Here is a 17,134-nt window from a genome sequence, read left to right on the forward strand (position 1 = left end):
TTGCATCCGACATGACGTCACGGATTACGCTGCGGATTACGGATGGCACTCAGCTGTCTAAGTCAATAGTTATACAGTAATTATAATATAGTATAATATTTGTTATCTGCAGATGGAAAAGCATAGGGCAACAAATGGTTCAATGAACCTTCACTAAGCCAAAACAGTAAAATAATCGGCTTTTTTTTCCTCAAAACAGTGTCTCTTTAAGTTTTGCAGAGTAAAAAACAAAATAAAATTTTTTTTTCTACCAAAACGAACTATTTTGTTCGTAATATATAATATACATATAAAGGTATGTATATTATGCAAATATATTGAATACCAATGTTTCTCCCTTGCTCATATTATTTATGATTATCTGTTTGTAATATTTGCAAACTGCTGAGGATGACAGTTCCAAAGCAGTTTCGTTTCAAATTACATAACCAAAATGCAGTCTTCATAATTAGCTGTTCCATAATGGAGACAGCGAAAAAGAAAATATAGGAAACAAGCAATCCATTGACTTATCGACAGACTTGCCGTTGCGTGATATCAAACTTAGCATAAATGAAAGTCGTGAAAGAAACTTCAACGACCCCGTCCACACAAAACGCGTTTCTAGGAAAATATTTGTGATAAAACGAGCGAACTGTTAAAAATGCATGTATAAATCAACGGTAATCTAACATTATTTAAACATTTACAATATTTTTGTTTTGTAAAAAATTATATTTAAAATCTTCAGCCATTCCATTAATGCAATATTCTTATAACTAAGGCACTGTGAAAAAATAATAGCAAATAAAGTCTTGAAGTTGCTATGGACCATTGTCAAGAATCATGACTTGTGCGCTTGTATACATTTTGTTACGCTCTTTTTTGCGTGAAAAACCCATCAGTGTAGAATTTCTTCACTGTGCACTCAAAAAAAAAAATTGAAGATGACTACGAAACTAAACAATTGAGGCAAGCATAAATGAGCTGTGCTGCGGAAGATGGAATCAATCAATCGATTCACTTGTCCTTTCGCAGCTTCTGGCTGGACAGCTCGATGGCGTCCAGCCAGAGCTTGAGCTCCTCCGGTTTCTCCGGTCGCTGGGCAGTTTCCGGATAGGTCTTCAGCACCTCCAGCACATTGCAGTTGGTGATGTTCTGCTTGGACATGGCCACCGCGCGCACGAATCCGTCCGAAAGGGTAATGAACTGCTGCTCCAGGTAGATGGCCTTGTCGTCCCACCAGATCAGCTTGGTCTGGATCTTGTACGGATGGAAGATGGGTATGGTGCGGCGGTAGCGGACACTGCTGGCTCCCTGGACGGCACCGCCGCGTCGGTTCCGGATGCGCTCGTAGAGTCCGGTGAGGGCGTAGAAGTGGAAGCGGGCAAAGTCCAGTTCGCGCAAATAGCGGGCGTTGTTCATGTGCCGGATGAAGATGTCCACGTCCTGCGAGGTGCACAGACCGTAGATCGTCGTGGTGTCCGTGACCTTGCGCTTCCGCTGGAACAGCCGTCCGGCGAACACCGTGAACACGCATCGGATGAAGTAGTTGACATCCCAGATCACGTACAGGATCAGCAAAACCACCAGCCAAGACATCGCGATATCTGGTTGTGTGTCTGGATTCCCACTGAAATGATGAGGGGCGAAAACTCGTTAGTGGCAGCGAAAGTTGTTACTACATGGAAAGATATTAGGGTCAACCTGATAACTTTTAAGGTGAACTAACATATTATTTGATTTAAATTGGTATGCTCAAAGTGAAGCCATCTTTATTTGTTAACATAGAGGTAGATGGGAAAAGAAAAAAAGTAGTAGAAAAGAATGGAGACCCATTTTTATATATTTAATATTTAAAAAGTAATGAGAAAATCCAAAGATATATCCGTGATTTCTCTACGTGCGTCAGACTTTGGCGCTGATTTACCGAATCGCCAAAGTCCGTCGCCGTGAAAGTCAATTGTATGGGTTGACCCCTTCGCCGAGAATATGGATATACATATACTTACATTTGCAGTCGGTCGTTAAGCTCGGCCAAACACACCAGCAGCTGGGTAAGAGCGGTACCAGCGGGGTGGCGGTACGGGCGGTAAAAGCAGGCGGAGCGGTACGCAGCAACACAACCGTTGGGTAAGGAAGGCCACAGTCGACTGAAGACCAGAGATTGTAGACTGCAGACTGTAGAGTGAAGACTGCCGATTGGCAAGAGCGACGACGACGCAATGCCGAAGCAAAAGAAAGCAATCAGTCGAAAGTTAGTCAACGCCAGCTGTGATTATTATTAATTACTTATGTTTTCAGCTAAATAAATTGAGCAAAAGTATAAATAAAATCAAAACGTATTTTAAAAACAATATACGGGGTTATGCTTCTCCAGTATATACGACAGGAACTTCTTGTTGATTTTGTCTTTATATTTGTAGTATTCGAAAACTTGATGTTTGTCATAGCTAGAAAAAATCTCCTTTAACAACACTGAATGCATGCAGTGAAAAAGCGACAAAGCGATAATACGAAAAAAGGCTGATAACTTGGCAATTTTCGAGTTAAATATAGTAGCATTAAACTAAAAAGTACCATTTATATACTATTACATTTAAACCCCACAGAACAATTTTAACGAGGCGTATACAAAATTTTTTGTCTAGTAATAAGTTTTACAAGCAAAGCTTTAAAGTAAACACTATAATTAACTAGTACAAATAGTTCAGCTTTGTAACTTCTGTAATACCGATTTATATATACTGCTGTGACCCAAGGATTGATGTCACTTTTCGACAGTTATTGCGACCTAACCGCAAAAGAGCGTAGTAGCTAAGTTAAATAGGTCTTTTAGCTACTTTTCTCAAATAGTTATGGTCAACACTGGAATTGACCCCCTCTGTATGCCCGCCTTCGCCCACTTTCGCTTGTTTTTCCACGTATTTCTTGGCTCACCTGTACAGATAATTCCATCTTGCCTAAGCAATCGATTGATTTCGATTCCAAAGACCGTTCGCCGATGTGTGGGAATCTCTGGTGTGGCGTAATAGGCAAATTCACAGGTAAACGCTTACAGCTATAGCTACCCTCCGACCGGTGTAAACACTAGCCATCGAACTGCGATCACCTGGCATTTTTAGATGGCAAATTACCCGAATATACAACATCTCAAAGGGCCACTGCTGAAAGTTCAAGAGGGGGTATACTCACAAGTCCTAAGCAGGTGATTTTGTATTTAAAGACAATATTTACCAATGGGTTTTAGCACGGTTTTATCGTGAATGTAAACAAGATTACCCATAAACCGTGCACCTATAGCTGAATTGGTAGCAAAGTGTAGCCTGCCTTTAGGCGCCAAAGCCCAAGAAAATAAAGCTCATCTTTTTTCACATTAGTTTGTTCATTTACTAAACAATCATTGTACATCATAGCTTACACACTGTGGACTACCAAGGAGTTTTATTTGTATTTTGTTCATTGTTCGGGGGGCGTGGCTGATCTCTGGGTAATTATACAATACATTAGTTAAGGCCATAAGAGGGCGGGTTTTTCTTATTTGTTTTACAGACCCTTACATAGCTTACAATACAAACAATCCACGTTCACACTTAGACATTAAACATTAGCACACTTTAGCACGCACACTCACACACACAAGCACGCGAGACAAAAAAAAAAACATGTATTAATGGGCGTTTCCGTTTCCGGTTGCGCATCCGCTTGTGGCGACTCCAACGATTCCAGTCAGCAGTCGCTGCGTAGATTCTTGCTCGACATATCGTTGTACTCGATCCACTTGGCCAACTCCGGCGGCAGCGAGGGCTTCAGCTTGAGGCAGTGCGCCGTGGTCGCGCTGGCCGTGGCACCCGTGCCCGTCGCTCCACCGCTCGTCGTCCCATGTCCGTTCTCCGCCAGCGACGTGTCCATCGCGGGATTGCTTATGCCACCAGCCGACGGCGACGGAGCAGCCAGCGAGGTCAGCACCGTCGCCCGGAATCCGTTGGAGGAGGTCCTGGGCAGCAGCTCCGACATCACCGCCTCCATGGACACGTCGATCACCCGCTGCCGGCAGATGGCGATGCAGTGCACGAACTTGTCCGACGGACGCACAAAGCGGTGCTCCATGAATAGGGACTGCTCGTCCCAGTAAATAATCTGAAAGGATTATACGATACCTTAAGTATATTTTTCTTATATGTTTTTATTTTGCTTCTGAACAAATAAATCTTAGTATGAATTGGGTGTTTTTTTTTTTGGGTACTTACCCGCGAAATAATGTTGAAACGGTGAAAGGGGCGAATGAAGCGGCGGTAGCGTATGGTGGCCGCCCCCTGGAAAACGGAACCGCCCATTCCCGTGATGGTGCGGTACAGGTTGGTCCGCTCGTAAAAGTCTACGCGGGCGAAGTCCAGCTCGCGGAAATAGCGAGCGTTGTTCATATGGTACAACAATGTGTCCACATCGTTGGTGAGGCAGAGACCTAAAATAGGTGTGAGAAAATATTGAGATATTAAAAGGGGATTACGTTTCATCAACTTGGGTTGGGTATCATCAGTAGCATCTAATGGTCATAGATATTTTTATTGTTTAGCCATAATAACACGACCAATAGCTATACTACAATGGCAACCTGGAACTCTAAAACAAATAATTGCTTTCAACTGGTAAATAAACTTCAACCAACCATTCGAGTTAAGCCAACACTGCGTATGAGTGATAGCCTCTGGAGCCATCTTGATGGCACTCAAACGTAATTAGTCTACTCGTTTCAGGAACAGTGTACTTGTATCTAATTACTTTAAAGCTATTAAGATATGTAAATTTTCTATAAGATATACAAATATATGTAATTCCCCTTTGTTGATTATGAAAGAGGTTCCATGAATTACTATATTATTCTTTCTGTGCTAGACTTATGCAGGAGGCTTCAAGGACAAAGGATCGCGGATAATCGACAAGAAGTACTCACCGTTAACCGTGGTGGTATCCAGGATGTGGCAGCGCCTCTTCACAAACCGGGCGAGCACAACACAGAGGCACATGCGCAGGAAGTAGTGGAGCTCCAGGAGTCCGTAGACCACGATGATGGCCAGCAGGACGCTCAGCGCCAGGTAGCACAGCGGCTCCATTCCGCTGGCGGGTCGGCGGACTGGCAGATTAGCAGGCTGACAGATTGGTGGGCGGACAGGCTGGGGGGCGTGGTCCGTGGGGCTGGGGGCACTGCAAGTGATAAGTGGTATGTGGGGGGTTCATCAAGGCGGCTGACAATCAAATTGTGAAATGATTGCAATCTAATTAGAAGGCGGAAGCAGGAAGCCAGGCAAGTGCTAGACTTAGGGTTAAGGGTGAGACAATCGGGCGTTCGAGGGTTAAGGTTCCGGGGGTGGTTTTCTAAGCGCGGTTCAGGTTCTGGTCCTGACTAAGCTGGCCAAGATGCTGAACGGAATTAGGTCATGTTTTCACCATCAGGTGATTCAGTTGGCCAGCACACACACACACACACACACACACACACACACACACAAACACAAATACACACGCACGCTAACCACAGAAACGAAAATGAAATCGAGGCTATAATTCCATTCTTATTATTATTTAAAATCCTTTAAAAGGCATCCCCGAATCGTTCCTGTGTACCAGACACACACAGACACTGTGGAAAACACTCGCGTGCGACCAGGACAACCCCTAATTTGTTGATTCGTCGCTCGATTCATGGCCAGGACATTCGGACGACGGGACATCAGGCCACCCGGCCCCTTTCGATACTCCGCGCTCTGCCCACCCGTCCCGAATTCATTTTCGATATTTTCCAATAACAGGAAACACCACTAGCACGCGCACCACACACCGCACATTATTAAATTACAGGAAGGCACACGAAACAAAAAAACAAACGAAAAAAAAGTGGCCAGCAAAAAGGTGTTGTTTTATTCAAAAATGCTCAAGACCAAAAACCTAGCCAAAATGCAAAAAAAAACATGCTAGCGAAGCGCCTACCGCAGCGACAACAGCGCACTGAGACTGAATCGCCTTTTTGGCCAAATCCAAATCCGTCCGCTGGCGGAAAGTCCGCCGCAGCTTCAGTCGCCGCCTCCGTCGCGGTCGGAGTCGACGCCTGCGCAGCTCCCGCAGCACTCGACGCTCTCAGCTGACGTCCTCGCAGCTTTCGGCCACAAAAGCTCCGCTGGCTAAGGGTTGAACCTGTTGCCGGTCCCGGTCCCGGTATATTCCACGCAGCAACCCGTGCTGCCCGCTAAAAGTACTGGGTACCATAGAGCACTGGGGTATGAATGATCCACCGGCATCGATGTGATGTGGCAGATGATGGGGAGTTGGTTATGATATACGCAAATATCAGGTGTCTTCCTACCTACTTTCGGTAACTCAGGATGTACATAAATCGTTGGCAATATATTCGACATCTTTAAGATATATTTACATATATTCGACATCAAAAATTAAGTTTCGTTTTTAAAGTGTTTTACATTGGTTATAAAAGGTTCTGACCAGAGAACTGCAGCCCGCCACTGGCACTCTACGTCCACCCGATAAACACTCGGTACTCCTAGGCACCCCTGTGTTTTTTGACACCCTACTTGCGGCAACACAAAATACTCGAGTGTTTTACCAACGTGGTGTTTTTGTTACGAGTAAAAAAACCACCCGAGGCCTGCTGCGCAATAACCGTTTGGGTGAGTGGACGCACAGTCAACGATCGGCCGCACGTCATTTTTTGTACGCGGGCTGCAGTTCTCTGGTCATTTTTTGTACGCCTATAATTTGTATGGGTGGAAGCGTGACGGGTATAAGAAATGAAGGGTAAAAGGGAATACCCAAGATGGACTCAATGTGTGCCACCCGTTTTGAATTATGACCTTGTAATTTTTCACACGTCGCTACTGAATACTCTAATGAAAAATATTCTTACATAAAGTCATTTTTGAAATGAATTTTGTGACATTATGTACATAGATTCGGCTATTAGCATTATTACTATTACTATTATTTTTACTATAATCTATATTTAAATTATTAATAATAATATTTATTATTATTATTATTAATTTATTAATTTTATTATTTATTATTAATAATTAAATTATATATATATATATATATTAATAATATATAATATAATAATATATAATATAATATATATAATTATAATAATATATAAGAATAAGAATAATATATAATATAACGTATTTGACAAAGTCTAGAGCCACGCCGAAAGAATAGTGTGTAAACGTATGGAGTGTAAAACGTATGGAGTTACGCATCTTGTCTGTGACTCGACTATCTACGAGACCACCCGAGTATTTTTGGAAACACCCATGTGTTTAACTGTAATTTGACCGAGTGTGATCGGCACCCGCGACGCAGGGCACCGTATTGATTCGGGTGCGCGCACAACGGGGTGTCTTGTCTGCATGTTCAGATTTATACTGTGTGTTTGTAAGTACCCGCGATGTGCGTGGCGTGTAGCACCCGCACACAAAATTGTAGGGTGTGAGTCGAGTGGCAAAAAATGCCACCCTTGCAGTTCTCTGGTTCTGACCGAAAACAGAGGTATATTACATTACAGCACATCTTTTAAACCGCCAAGCTTTAAAAATGAGCGGTGATGAAGGCGAAATTGGAGGGACTGCACCTACAACTAGGTGTTAATTATTACTTCTCCATAATTAAGCACAGAATATTATAAGTAAATTCAACGCTTGCATATTCCCAATTAACTGTAATTAGGTGGCTGCAATTGCATTTACCTAATATACAAACTTGCAACAAGAAATCCGGTTTCCACTTTGTGCAAAACTATATATATGATTGGCTATCGTTTTTAATAGGATCTTCATCAGTATTCATAACTGTTAAGAAAAGTAGGAAAAGTTATATCTAGCTATCACGTCTTTATGGCCTAATATCTCCAGACTGCACAATGAACTGCACTGCCAAACGAACTCAAAGTTCTTGAGCTAGAAATCAGGTGCTTCCTCTTAGCCGGGCCCAAATGGGCAAATAAACTGAGATCAAGCACCCAGTTCCATGCGAAACCCAAGTGCCAAGAATAATCCCACTTCATATCGTGGCGTCGATCGCTCAGCTGCCGCTGAAGCTCGGGTTACATCTGTCGTGGCCCCCATTAACTCACCCACACCTCGGGACTCCACTCTCGGATGCGCAGAGATGGCCTTTGTTCCGCTGACTCGGGTAGAGTATACTATATACTATACGTAATATACATACATAGGTGGCCCTCTCGACCGGCAACACAAATTAGCTGGCTGTAAACACTAGGAGGGCACACGTTGAGCAAATACGGGAAGTTTGCACCCATAAAAATAAAAACAATGGGGAAAAATAGAAGAAACTATTTAAAAGCCTGCCAAATAGCCAACTCATTCGATCATAGGTGCGCATTGATTTTTCAGTTTTTCTTTATTTTCAGCTCAAACAAATTGAAAAGTCCAAGCGAGTTAAGCTTTAAACTATAAATTTCGTTAGTTTATTTGTTGTTACTGCGGTTGGTTTTGCTGTTGGGCTTTCGATAGGACAAACAAAATTAGACGAAAGTGATTAAGGTCGTAAGTGTTATGTACAAAGTTATGTCGGAACCCAACATTTGTTCCACATCCTCGCCTTATCAAATATATATTCTGTCTCGTTTATAGGTATACAACACAAGTTAGCACAACGAACGTTTCCTTTTGGGGGCGAAGGATCGATTAGAATAGAGGCATACTACAACTACGATTGTGTTTATGTATATATGTGTGTGGTGTGTTGGGTAAATATAACTATAGTTAATTCTCTTATACATCAAGTATTTATATATGTACAGTATGCGTTGCCACTTGGGATAAGGATTAGGCTATGCGTATAGCATGATTAACCGAATAACAAAAAAAAAATGTAACCCAAGAGATATTGTTTAAATCTGAACAGCATTTCGAGCGCCTTCCAGGGTATATAGACTAAAGTCTATAAAGCGAGCTACCCCCTCCCTCCATCCCTTTCTCTTTCCACTCTCCATCTCCGTCTCGCTCTGTTCCCTGCACTCCTGTTCGAAGTTCTCTAGTGCTGGAGTGGATGGTCCACATTGATTAATAAGGCATACAAAACACACAGAATTCGACTCGCCACTTGGTCAACACATAACTTTCCGCTCTCCGCCGCTCATCTCTTACAAAACTAGTCCTAACCCTAATCTGATCATTGTTGATTTCCAGTTCCTTCGATTCTTTTCCATTCTAAACATTATCTCTATATCAGTTGTATCCTAAACTTTCCGACGAATCACTTTTCCCGAGGTCAATTAGTAGCAGGGCAGCAAAGCCACAAAATACAATCAAACAATCCATCAGCAGCTCCATTCCGAATGTGCTCCATACTTAGCCGACCTACATTCGGCACATGTTCTCGCGGTCGCAGTGGTCGACGCTATTGGCGTAAATGCGACGCAGCGTGGCCAGCGGACAGAGATCCTGGTCCTGCGGGCAGCCGGGCAGGCGCACCACTCGCTCCTGGTGCAGCACCAGGACTTGCGGCTTCCCCTTATCGCAGCTGCAGAAGAGGATTGGCCATTAGATGACTTACATTTAGCGTAAGTTGTGCTTAATAATTTACTCGTAACGTAGGAAGGCCAAGTTGGTCGCGAACGCGTCAATCTGGCTTGTGCGCCAAAGACGCTCGCTGGCAAAGTGTTTGTGCGTCAGCGGCTTCTTGTCCCGGGCCAATCCCAGGTGGGCCAGCAATTTGAGAAGCGTACCCGAGTGCGTGAAGTACAGCGTGGCGTTGGCCCGTCGCGGCCGTGTCTCCTCAGAGGAACTGCAACATACATGTTGATTATATTACAAAAAGTTGAAGAGATAATTAAATCCAGATATTTTTAATCTGGAAGATTAGTTGAGAACGAATAGTTCATTAGACTATGCATATATAAGAAACCAGATTCGACTTGTTTGACTTGTTTGCAGTATAATACACTCACCTAATGGCCGCAAACATATCTGCGATTGCCGGACAGGCAATGCGATGAGTCAGTTCGTAGCCGTAGCCATCGTTCCAATAGTACTCCAGATCCTCGAAGAACTCCAGCGCCTCCAAGGCGGCCACGTCAAAGAAGTTACACCACACGGATTCGTATGAAGATTTGGAGCCGGAGTCGCGACGTGGGCGATGCCAGGCCGTTTCGAAAGCGCACACCGTGTACATAAGCTGAACGTCCTCCGGCTGAAGATCCGTTAGCCGGGTGCTGCTCCGTACCTGCTCCACTGCTGACTGCATCTGCGGCTCTGCTAGGAACCTGCGTGCGTTGACCAAGGTTTCGGGATTCTTATCGACGTCAGTTTTCCACTTTCCACAGCCCTTATAGAACTGCAAAGAGAGATGAATATAAATGTTAATAAATAAATTATCTCTAGGAACACTACTACTAACAAACAATTTTGCTTGGTATTTACTGCCTTCTTATTCTTAACATTCTTGATATATTCTTATAGACAAAAAACCTGTCGTCACGTTTTTCAGATTGTTCTCTACCTGGGGTGGGGCTGTATATGGCCACTGTATTGTCCACGAAGCCCACCGCCAGCTGGGCTTTGTATGGGTGAAAATACAGATACGTGGGGTGACCGATCTTGGGGCCAATGAAACCCTCGTTCGTCCGCAGCACCTTCTGCTGCCGTCCGTCCAGCGAGTAGATCACGATCTTGGAGGCATTCCCGCAGGCCACCGTGTCCTCCAACTGGTGGCTGGTTATGGCCGTCACGTCGGCACCGGCGTCCCACTCGTACACAACATCGAAGGGGTTAATGGGGGACTGGCTCCCACGCAAGTCCGCCACACTGATCCGACCTTCAGTGCAGCCGGAGACCAGCACCAGTCCGTTTCCCCGGAGGCTGGCGTGGAGAATGGGGGCACTGTGGCGTCGATAAGCGGAGATCCCGGCGTCCTGCGGCGGACATCGCTTGTCAAACAGTCGCACACTGCCGTCGTCACAGCCGGCGAGGATCACATCGGAACGCATGTTGGGCAGGTAGGGTGACAGCACCCGGGCGCAGGTTTCGCTGCGACCCAATGGAATATCTGCCAGTTTCAGTTCCCTTTCCACGTCCCAAATGCGGATAAATCGGCAGCCACCGCCGCCTATCACGAGGTGCTGGCTGCATTGCTGCCATGCGGTCACAATGCCTCCCGAGCCAATTGCTCCGCTCGACAATCCCGATGCGTCCGCGCCCTTGCCAATGCTTCCGCCGGAAGCCACGCTGCGCTGACGGTGGTTGTGTTGGTTAACCTGGCCCAGAGCTGTCCAAGCAGTCACCAGTCGGGCCTTGCTCGGGGTATCCTCGGAGGTGCCAGAGCTGGCCGGCGGCGAGGATTGCCAGACGCGCACCACTCCGTCTTCGTGTGCCACCAAGTTGAGCGCCATATCCTGGGCATTGATAAACTCGATGCTGCTAACGCGGGCAAAGGGGGCGGCGGGAAATCCACCTCCTCCACTTGTATGTGCGCCCGACTTTCGCGGAGTGCTGCCGTTAAGCGATGAAGATGATCCGGAACCTGATCCGTAACCGGAACTGTAGCCAGTGAAGTTGCCGCCAACAGACTCGGCGCCGTATGTGCGTACCGAATTGTACTGGAAGTCGTACACCAGAACCTTCTCCCTGTAGGCCACTGCAATCTGCGGCTCGTAAGGCAGCAGCTTCACGATGGAGGGCGTGAACTGCGTCTTCCGGTTCCATACGCACACATCGAAGCCGTACGGATCCATCAGCTCCTGGTGCTTTCGGCCGGCATGTCGGCGCACGAAATCGTTTCTCAGGAAGCGCAACCTCCTGCGTCGCAGCTCCGTTGAGTTTCGGTCCACTGGGAAGCGTTGGCGCCCCTCCTCTGCCGATCCCTCGGCGCTACTGTAGCGCTCCTTGCCTGGCCGCGTGAAATAGGAAATGGCCCAGGGTATGAATTCGGTCAGGACAATAGGCGTGAGGCTGTGTCCCGGCTCCAGGTAATGATTGCTCTCGCTGCCACTGCTCCGCGCCGAATGGGTGCTCTCCCTCGGTCCGCTGGGCAGTCCCAGACCAGCTCCGGCGCCCGCGACTCCTCTGGAGTACGCTGGTCCGCTGTCCGTCTCATCGTTGATGGAGCTGGTGCGCAGCTTGCGCTGCAGAATGGTTTGAGGATCTCCAGCAGCCATGCAGGCTCCACTGCCTGATAGTCGTAGCTTTTGCGCCCAGTGACTGGCGCCCGAGGCAGCTGCTCCGACGGGCGGTGATTCTGCAGTCGCACCAGCTCCTCCTGGTGCGCCGCCACCGCTCAAGTAATTAACTCTTGTATTTGGACTGGGCGGGAGGCTCACACTTAGGCTGCTGCATTTCTCCGAGGCATTGGCCATGGTCGCTTCCTTGGCGGCCATGATGGGACACAGTGCCGTGTCCCTCACATGTTCAACAATCTCCTGGGCAATGGCCGCTACACGAGGAAACGGATCCTGGGCCAGATTGCAGATGCCCAGCCAGAGCTTGGTAAAGATTGACTGGAAGGGTATGCTGTTAGTACCGCCCGCAGCTCCGGCTGCTCCTCTTCCGCCCGAACTGCCAGAGCCACTCTTCGAGCGACCCAAAGGGTTGCTGGATGATCCTGTTCCCGAGCTTGTTGACGCACCACCCATGTTGGATATGGAACTGGAGCTAGCTCCCCTGCGGATGGTCACATGACGCTCCAGGCTGTGCGTGGAAGAAGTCAGATCCCGGGGATCGGGGCACATCACGAATGAGGCGGCGGAGACGTGACCGCGCATGTGCTCAGCCAGATATACTGCCACGAACTGTGACTCGAAGAGCACCACCATCCATTGCAGGGCGGCGGCCAGCTCCATGCGGACCAGCGGCGACATATCCTCGCCCACGGTTTCGAGCATGGTAATGGCAATGATGCGATCGATGTTATTGGCCTGCTCCTCGCTACGATCCGTCACGGAGCTAATAAATGTGCCTAAGGCGAAGACGGCAGCGGCTCTTACTTCCGGAATCGAGTCCCGCAGCAGAACGTACAGCTTCTCGTGCGCCAAGTCGCGTGCTCCCGACCAACGCGCCTTCTCAAAGTTCTGCCACAGCATGCCCAGACAGATGGCTAGCCACTGGCGCAGCAGCCAGCTTCCGTCGTTCAGCTGCTCCAGGCAAATAGACAGTAGGGGACCCTGAAGCGCGCTCGTCTGTCCCAGCAGGAAGTTGTGCACTATGGAGGACAGTACAAAGGCGGACAGTGTACGGTGCTCCTTGGAAACGGAGGTGTCCTGCAGCACGGAGAGGAAGTACTTGTATTCCTTGACCAGATCCACTTGGCAGCTGGGATCCACGGCCAGGATCTTGGCCCAAATGAACACCAAAACGGGTCGCAGTTCGCGCGTAGAACTCTGCAGCAGTTTGAGCACGTATGGAAAGATGCCCACGCCCAGGGCGAGATTAACGGCCCACGGACCAAGATCCAGAAAGCGAGCCAGCAGCTCCAGGGCCCTCAGACGGTGCACCTGCGACAGTAGGACCTGCAGCACAATGGGCAGCTGTTCCGGTGGCGTTCTCGACTCCGATTCGCTGTCCAGCCAAACCTGGAAGGCCGTAAGCTGGTGCTCGAAGAACGGCAGCTGGCGGTACGGCGCATTGTGATCGAGGATCTCCGGCAACTGCTGTAGAGCCAAATCTACCACCAGATCCCAGGCCTTCCACATCGGATGGCGATAGCAAGGCGGTAGGGCGGGCAGGGAAACTGGTGTGCAGTCGTGGCTGCGCAGAATGCGCTCGGCCAACAGGAAATTGCGAAACAGGCTAGCCACCAGCAGATCCTGGCGAAACAGCCGCTGAAAGAGCTCGCGGGGAAGTGTGTTCCATGCTATCGTGTCAGTAATGGCGGTGAAGATCCAGTTGAGCTCACCCATCATAGTGCGGCGGTCGTTGACCTTGCCTGCAATAGAATATAATGGTTATCAGCATTCCCTGGCTGAGTATAGGTATAACCTTACCTGGAATCTTGTCGATTAGTTCGCTCTGAATACGCGGTACCATGCCCAGCTTTTCTTGCATGGCGTACCACTTGAGCGCTATGTTAATGGGTGTTGTCAGACAGCTGGTGAAAAGATCCGCCGGCAACTGGGCATTCATCGGCAGAATTTCGTTTGCAGCACAGGCCGCCAGGTGTATACAGTTCTTGTAACTGACCATCTGGTTGGTTAACTGCACCTGGTTGGCGGCTACATTGGCGGCACCACCAGAGCCGCCCACTAACTGTTGGACACCACCCCTCTGCTGGGCGGCGGCCAGCGCCTTCTCTAGTTCTTCCTCGTGCTGCTTAGCGTATGGCTGAAACGAATTGATGATGATCCCGGCGTTGGAGCAGTCATACACGTAGATGGAGGGCGCTGACATCCAAGTGATAAGCTCGAATATGCTTAGGGGGATGTACTGCGTGAAGGTCTTGTTGAACACCCAGATCTCCCCGTTGGCTGTGGGCTTGGGCACTCCGTGTCCGTTGTAGTGGAAGAGTATGCGCTCCCCCTTGGCGTTCCGGCGTAGGGAGGTGCAGAGCTTCTTAACGTCATCCACGGTGGGATCGTTGCACTTCTTGTACCGGGCCCTTGGCTGCCAGCGTTCGTACTGCATCTGCAGGTTGCTCCCAATGAGTTCCATGGCCTTTGGCGGGGACACCGAGCTGGGATCTATCCAGCACTCAAGCCGTGAGCAAGGTTGGATCTTGACCACGTCCGGCGGATCCACGCCGATGTTGAGGCATAGAACCAGGGCCACACTTGCCGTCTTCATGCGCTCGCGGATGCGCCACGTCTGTCGCTCGTACATCATGGCCTGAATGCGCTCCTTGTGCCGCTTCGTCTGCAGGGAGAGCGGGCATCTGTCGTCGCGGATACGCTCGCCGAAGCATAAGTTCCACACGGGCGGCATGCCCAGGATCTGTATTTCCTTCAGCCGCAGCTTGATAGAGTCGTCCCGGGGCCACTCTTCTCTGATAGTCTGGATCAGCTCCCTCAAAGAACCGAGAGAGGCCAGTTCCTGGCCGTTGGAGGCCTGAATGTCGGATATTTGCTCGATGTGCTTCACGATTGGTACCAGTGACTGGTCCTGCCTCATGTTGCTAATCACCTTACCCAGGTCGTTCAGAGAGTCTTCCTGAGATGGGTCACGGCCGATGGCCACCTGGTTCCCCAAGGCGGCGGATCGACGGTGCTCGATGTGCTCCAGTTGCTCCATTATCAAGATTATGGGATCGTCCCACGGTGCGAATACATATTGCTCGTATCTCGTGCGGATTAGATAGCGCAGGACGGCTTCCTTGCTGGAGGCCACATCCTGATCCCCGACGCTGCCGTTGCTGCTGCCGCTGCTTTCGTCGACTGCGACGCCGACTGCGGCAGTGGCGGACTTAGCGCGAACGGCACTTGTCATGTTCTGCGTGCTTTTTGTTTTCTCGTTTCTCGCTGTATTGCTTTTTTCTTTTTCCGTTTGCCGAGGAGAGGGTGCAGCTCAATGCGAGCGATTTCCCGCAGCGATTACGTCTCGGTCGCGGATTCAAGCAGCTAAAAATCCCCCCGAGGGGACTCTAGCACATAACCCCAAACACTTTTCGCACTTTCCGCACCTCCACCACCGCCAGCGGCTCCTCAGCTCCGCTTCGCGTTTTCCTGCTTTTCTTTCCTCGTTCCTCTTCTCCACGTTTTCCGCCTACGGATCGCGGACCATTTCCCGAATACGGTTAAAAAGAACACAGGGAAAACACGCCGCCGGGCAGGACAAAATAAAAACCGTACAACTATCGTAAGCGATCTCCGAAGGAAGATGGTGCGCATTAACAGGTTTATTTACTTTCGCTTGGGTTTATTTATTTATGTTTAATCGAATTATTTTATACGAAAAGAATTGCGCAGAAAATAGAGCTGGAACAAAAATCGATGACTTTTCGATTGCACGCTGGCAAGCGGTTTACAACATTGATATCGATAACAAGCTAACTGCGAAATGGCCTAGCTGTAATAAATGGCGTTGCCAGATCATTACAAGCTCATTTTTGGCGCACAATTCAAAAGTTGTTTTTGGTTACATTCAAAGGAAAAACTAAAGGACTGCTCACCCGCAAAACAGGATCCTCGTGCAAAGGCGGCGGATATCGAACAGTATGGATGCGATGACGGCCGAACAAGCCCGTAGCGAAGCTTTCCGCACTTTTTAGCGTTCTTTGGGTCGCAGTATACTTAAAGTAGTACCACTCCGGATTGTACAACTCCGGAAGTAGATCCGGAAATCGCCGCTGCATCCGTTCCGCCAGCTCAATCAGCTCATCCTCACCCTCGGCCACCAGTAATTTCTCATCTTCGGTGGCATTCAGATGCATCCAGTGCCATTGGCGCAGCTTTTTCAATTCAGCGGTGCAGATCGGCGGCGTCGTCTGATCCAGTATGCGTTTCTTTATCTCTGATAGCCGATTTTGCGCCTGAAGGATAACGGATTCGCTGGGATTTCGAGTTCCGTGTCGGATGATGGACCAAATTCGAGTCGGATGGCAGCCTTGTAGGGTGAAACGGTTAAAAGAGAAAAATCAGCTGTTTAGTTGACATTTGTCAGCAGTAAGCATCGGTAATGATAAACTAGTAATAGTATAACACCAAATCTAAAGCGATTCTTTGTTTTATGATCAATAAAGAATCCATATGCTTTGATGATTATGAATTGGCACAACACATGTTTGTATTTCAAAGCGGTTGCCCACTGTGGGTGCGTTACACAGAACACAACATAAATACAAACCGGCGTATTTCGGTGGCGTTTCGTCGTAATTGGCGATCGCTCTGTAGGGCGTCTTTGTGGACAGTCTGCCCTCGATATCTGCGCGATTAAGCCGCCGGCACTCCCCCTCTTCAGACAACGTCACGCCCACGAAGAAGTGGAGGAGCAACAAAAACAAACAGTAAAATTGGCTTAGCATCTTTCCTGGCGGTGGAAAAACTTGTCACGAGATTGGAAACGAGGTTTTCCGAAAAACGGGGATAAAACATGAAAAACAGAACGAAATGCCAGCGTAAAACAAATCTAGGAAATAATAAACACGAAAGAATAACAAATTGAGAAGTGTGCTAGTCGCGCAAGGTGGCAAGGCTATCAGT

General features: G+C 48.1%; 4 protein-coding genes across 4 annotated transcripts; all 4 read right to left on the reverse strand.

The window, feature by feature from the left end:
* Positions 1–691: 691 nt before the first annotated feature.
* On the reverse strand, positions 692–2,182 carry LOC6612314 (protein THEM6). The gene is made up of 2 exons (XM_002036788.2): positions 1,992–2,182; positions 692–1,612 (listed from the first exon to the last, which is right to left on the reverse strand). The coding sequence occupies exon 2, from the start codon at positions 1,579–1,581 to the stop codon at positions 1,000–1,002; it is 582 nt and encodes a 193-aa protein (XP_002036824.1). The 5' UTR covers positions 1,582–1,612; positions 1,992–2,182; the 3' UTR covers positions 692–999.
* Positions 2,183–3,343: 1,161 nt separating this feature from the next.
* LOC6612313 (protein THEM6) lies at positions 3,344–5,983 on the reverse strand. Its single transcript, XM_002036787.2, has 4 exons — positions 5,968–5,983; positions 4,934–5,184; positions 4,230–4,444; positions 3,344–4,119 (listed from the first exon to the last, which is right to left on the reverse strand). Exons 2-4 carry the CDS (start codon positions 5,091–5,093, stop codon positions 3,709–3,711), a joined length of 786 nt encoding a protein of 261 aa, XP_002036823.1. The 5' UTR covers positions 5,094–5,184; positions 5,968–5,983; the 3' UTR covers positions 3,344–3,708.
* Positions 5,984–8,390: 2,407 nt separating this feature from the next.
* On the reverse strand, positions 8,391–17,103 carry LOC6612312 (multiple inositol polyphosphate phosphatase 1). Its single transcript, XM_002036786.2, has 5 exons — positions 16,779–17,103; positions 16,105–16,538; positions 9,962–10,347; positions 9,598–9,798; positions 8,391–9,534 (listed from the first exon to the last, which is right to left on the reverse strand). The coding sequence occupies exons 1-5, from the start codon at positions 16,954–16,956 to the stop codon at positions 9,372–9,374; spliced, it is 1,362 nt and encodes a 453-aa protein (XP_002036822.1). The 5' UTR covers positions 16,957–17,103; the 3' UTR covers positions 8,391–9,371.
* LOC116801997 (regulatory-associated protein of mTOR) lies at positions 10,256–15,909 on the reverse strand. Its single transcript, XM_032724751.1, has 3 exons — positions 13,988–15,909; positions 10,513–13,929; positions 10,256–10,347 (listed from the first exon to the last, which is right to left on the reverse strand). The coding sequence occupies exons 1-3, from the start codon at positions 15,420–15,422 to the stop codon at positions 10,340–10,342; spliced, it is 4,860 nt and encodes a 1,619-aa protein (XP_032580642.1). The 5' UTR covers positions 15,423–15,909; the 3' UTR covers positions 10,256–10,339.
* Positions 17,104–17,134: the final 31 nt, after the last annotated feature.

This window comes from Drosophila sechellia, chromosome X (assembly GCF_004382195.2).
Source record: "Drosophila sechellia strain sech25 chromosome X, ASM438219v1, whole genome shotgun sequence".
NCBI classification, from domain to species: Eukaryota; Metazoa; Arthropoda; class Insecta; order Diptera; family Drosophilidae; genus Drosophila; species Drosophila sechellia.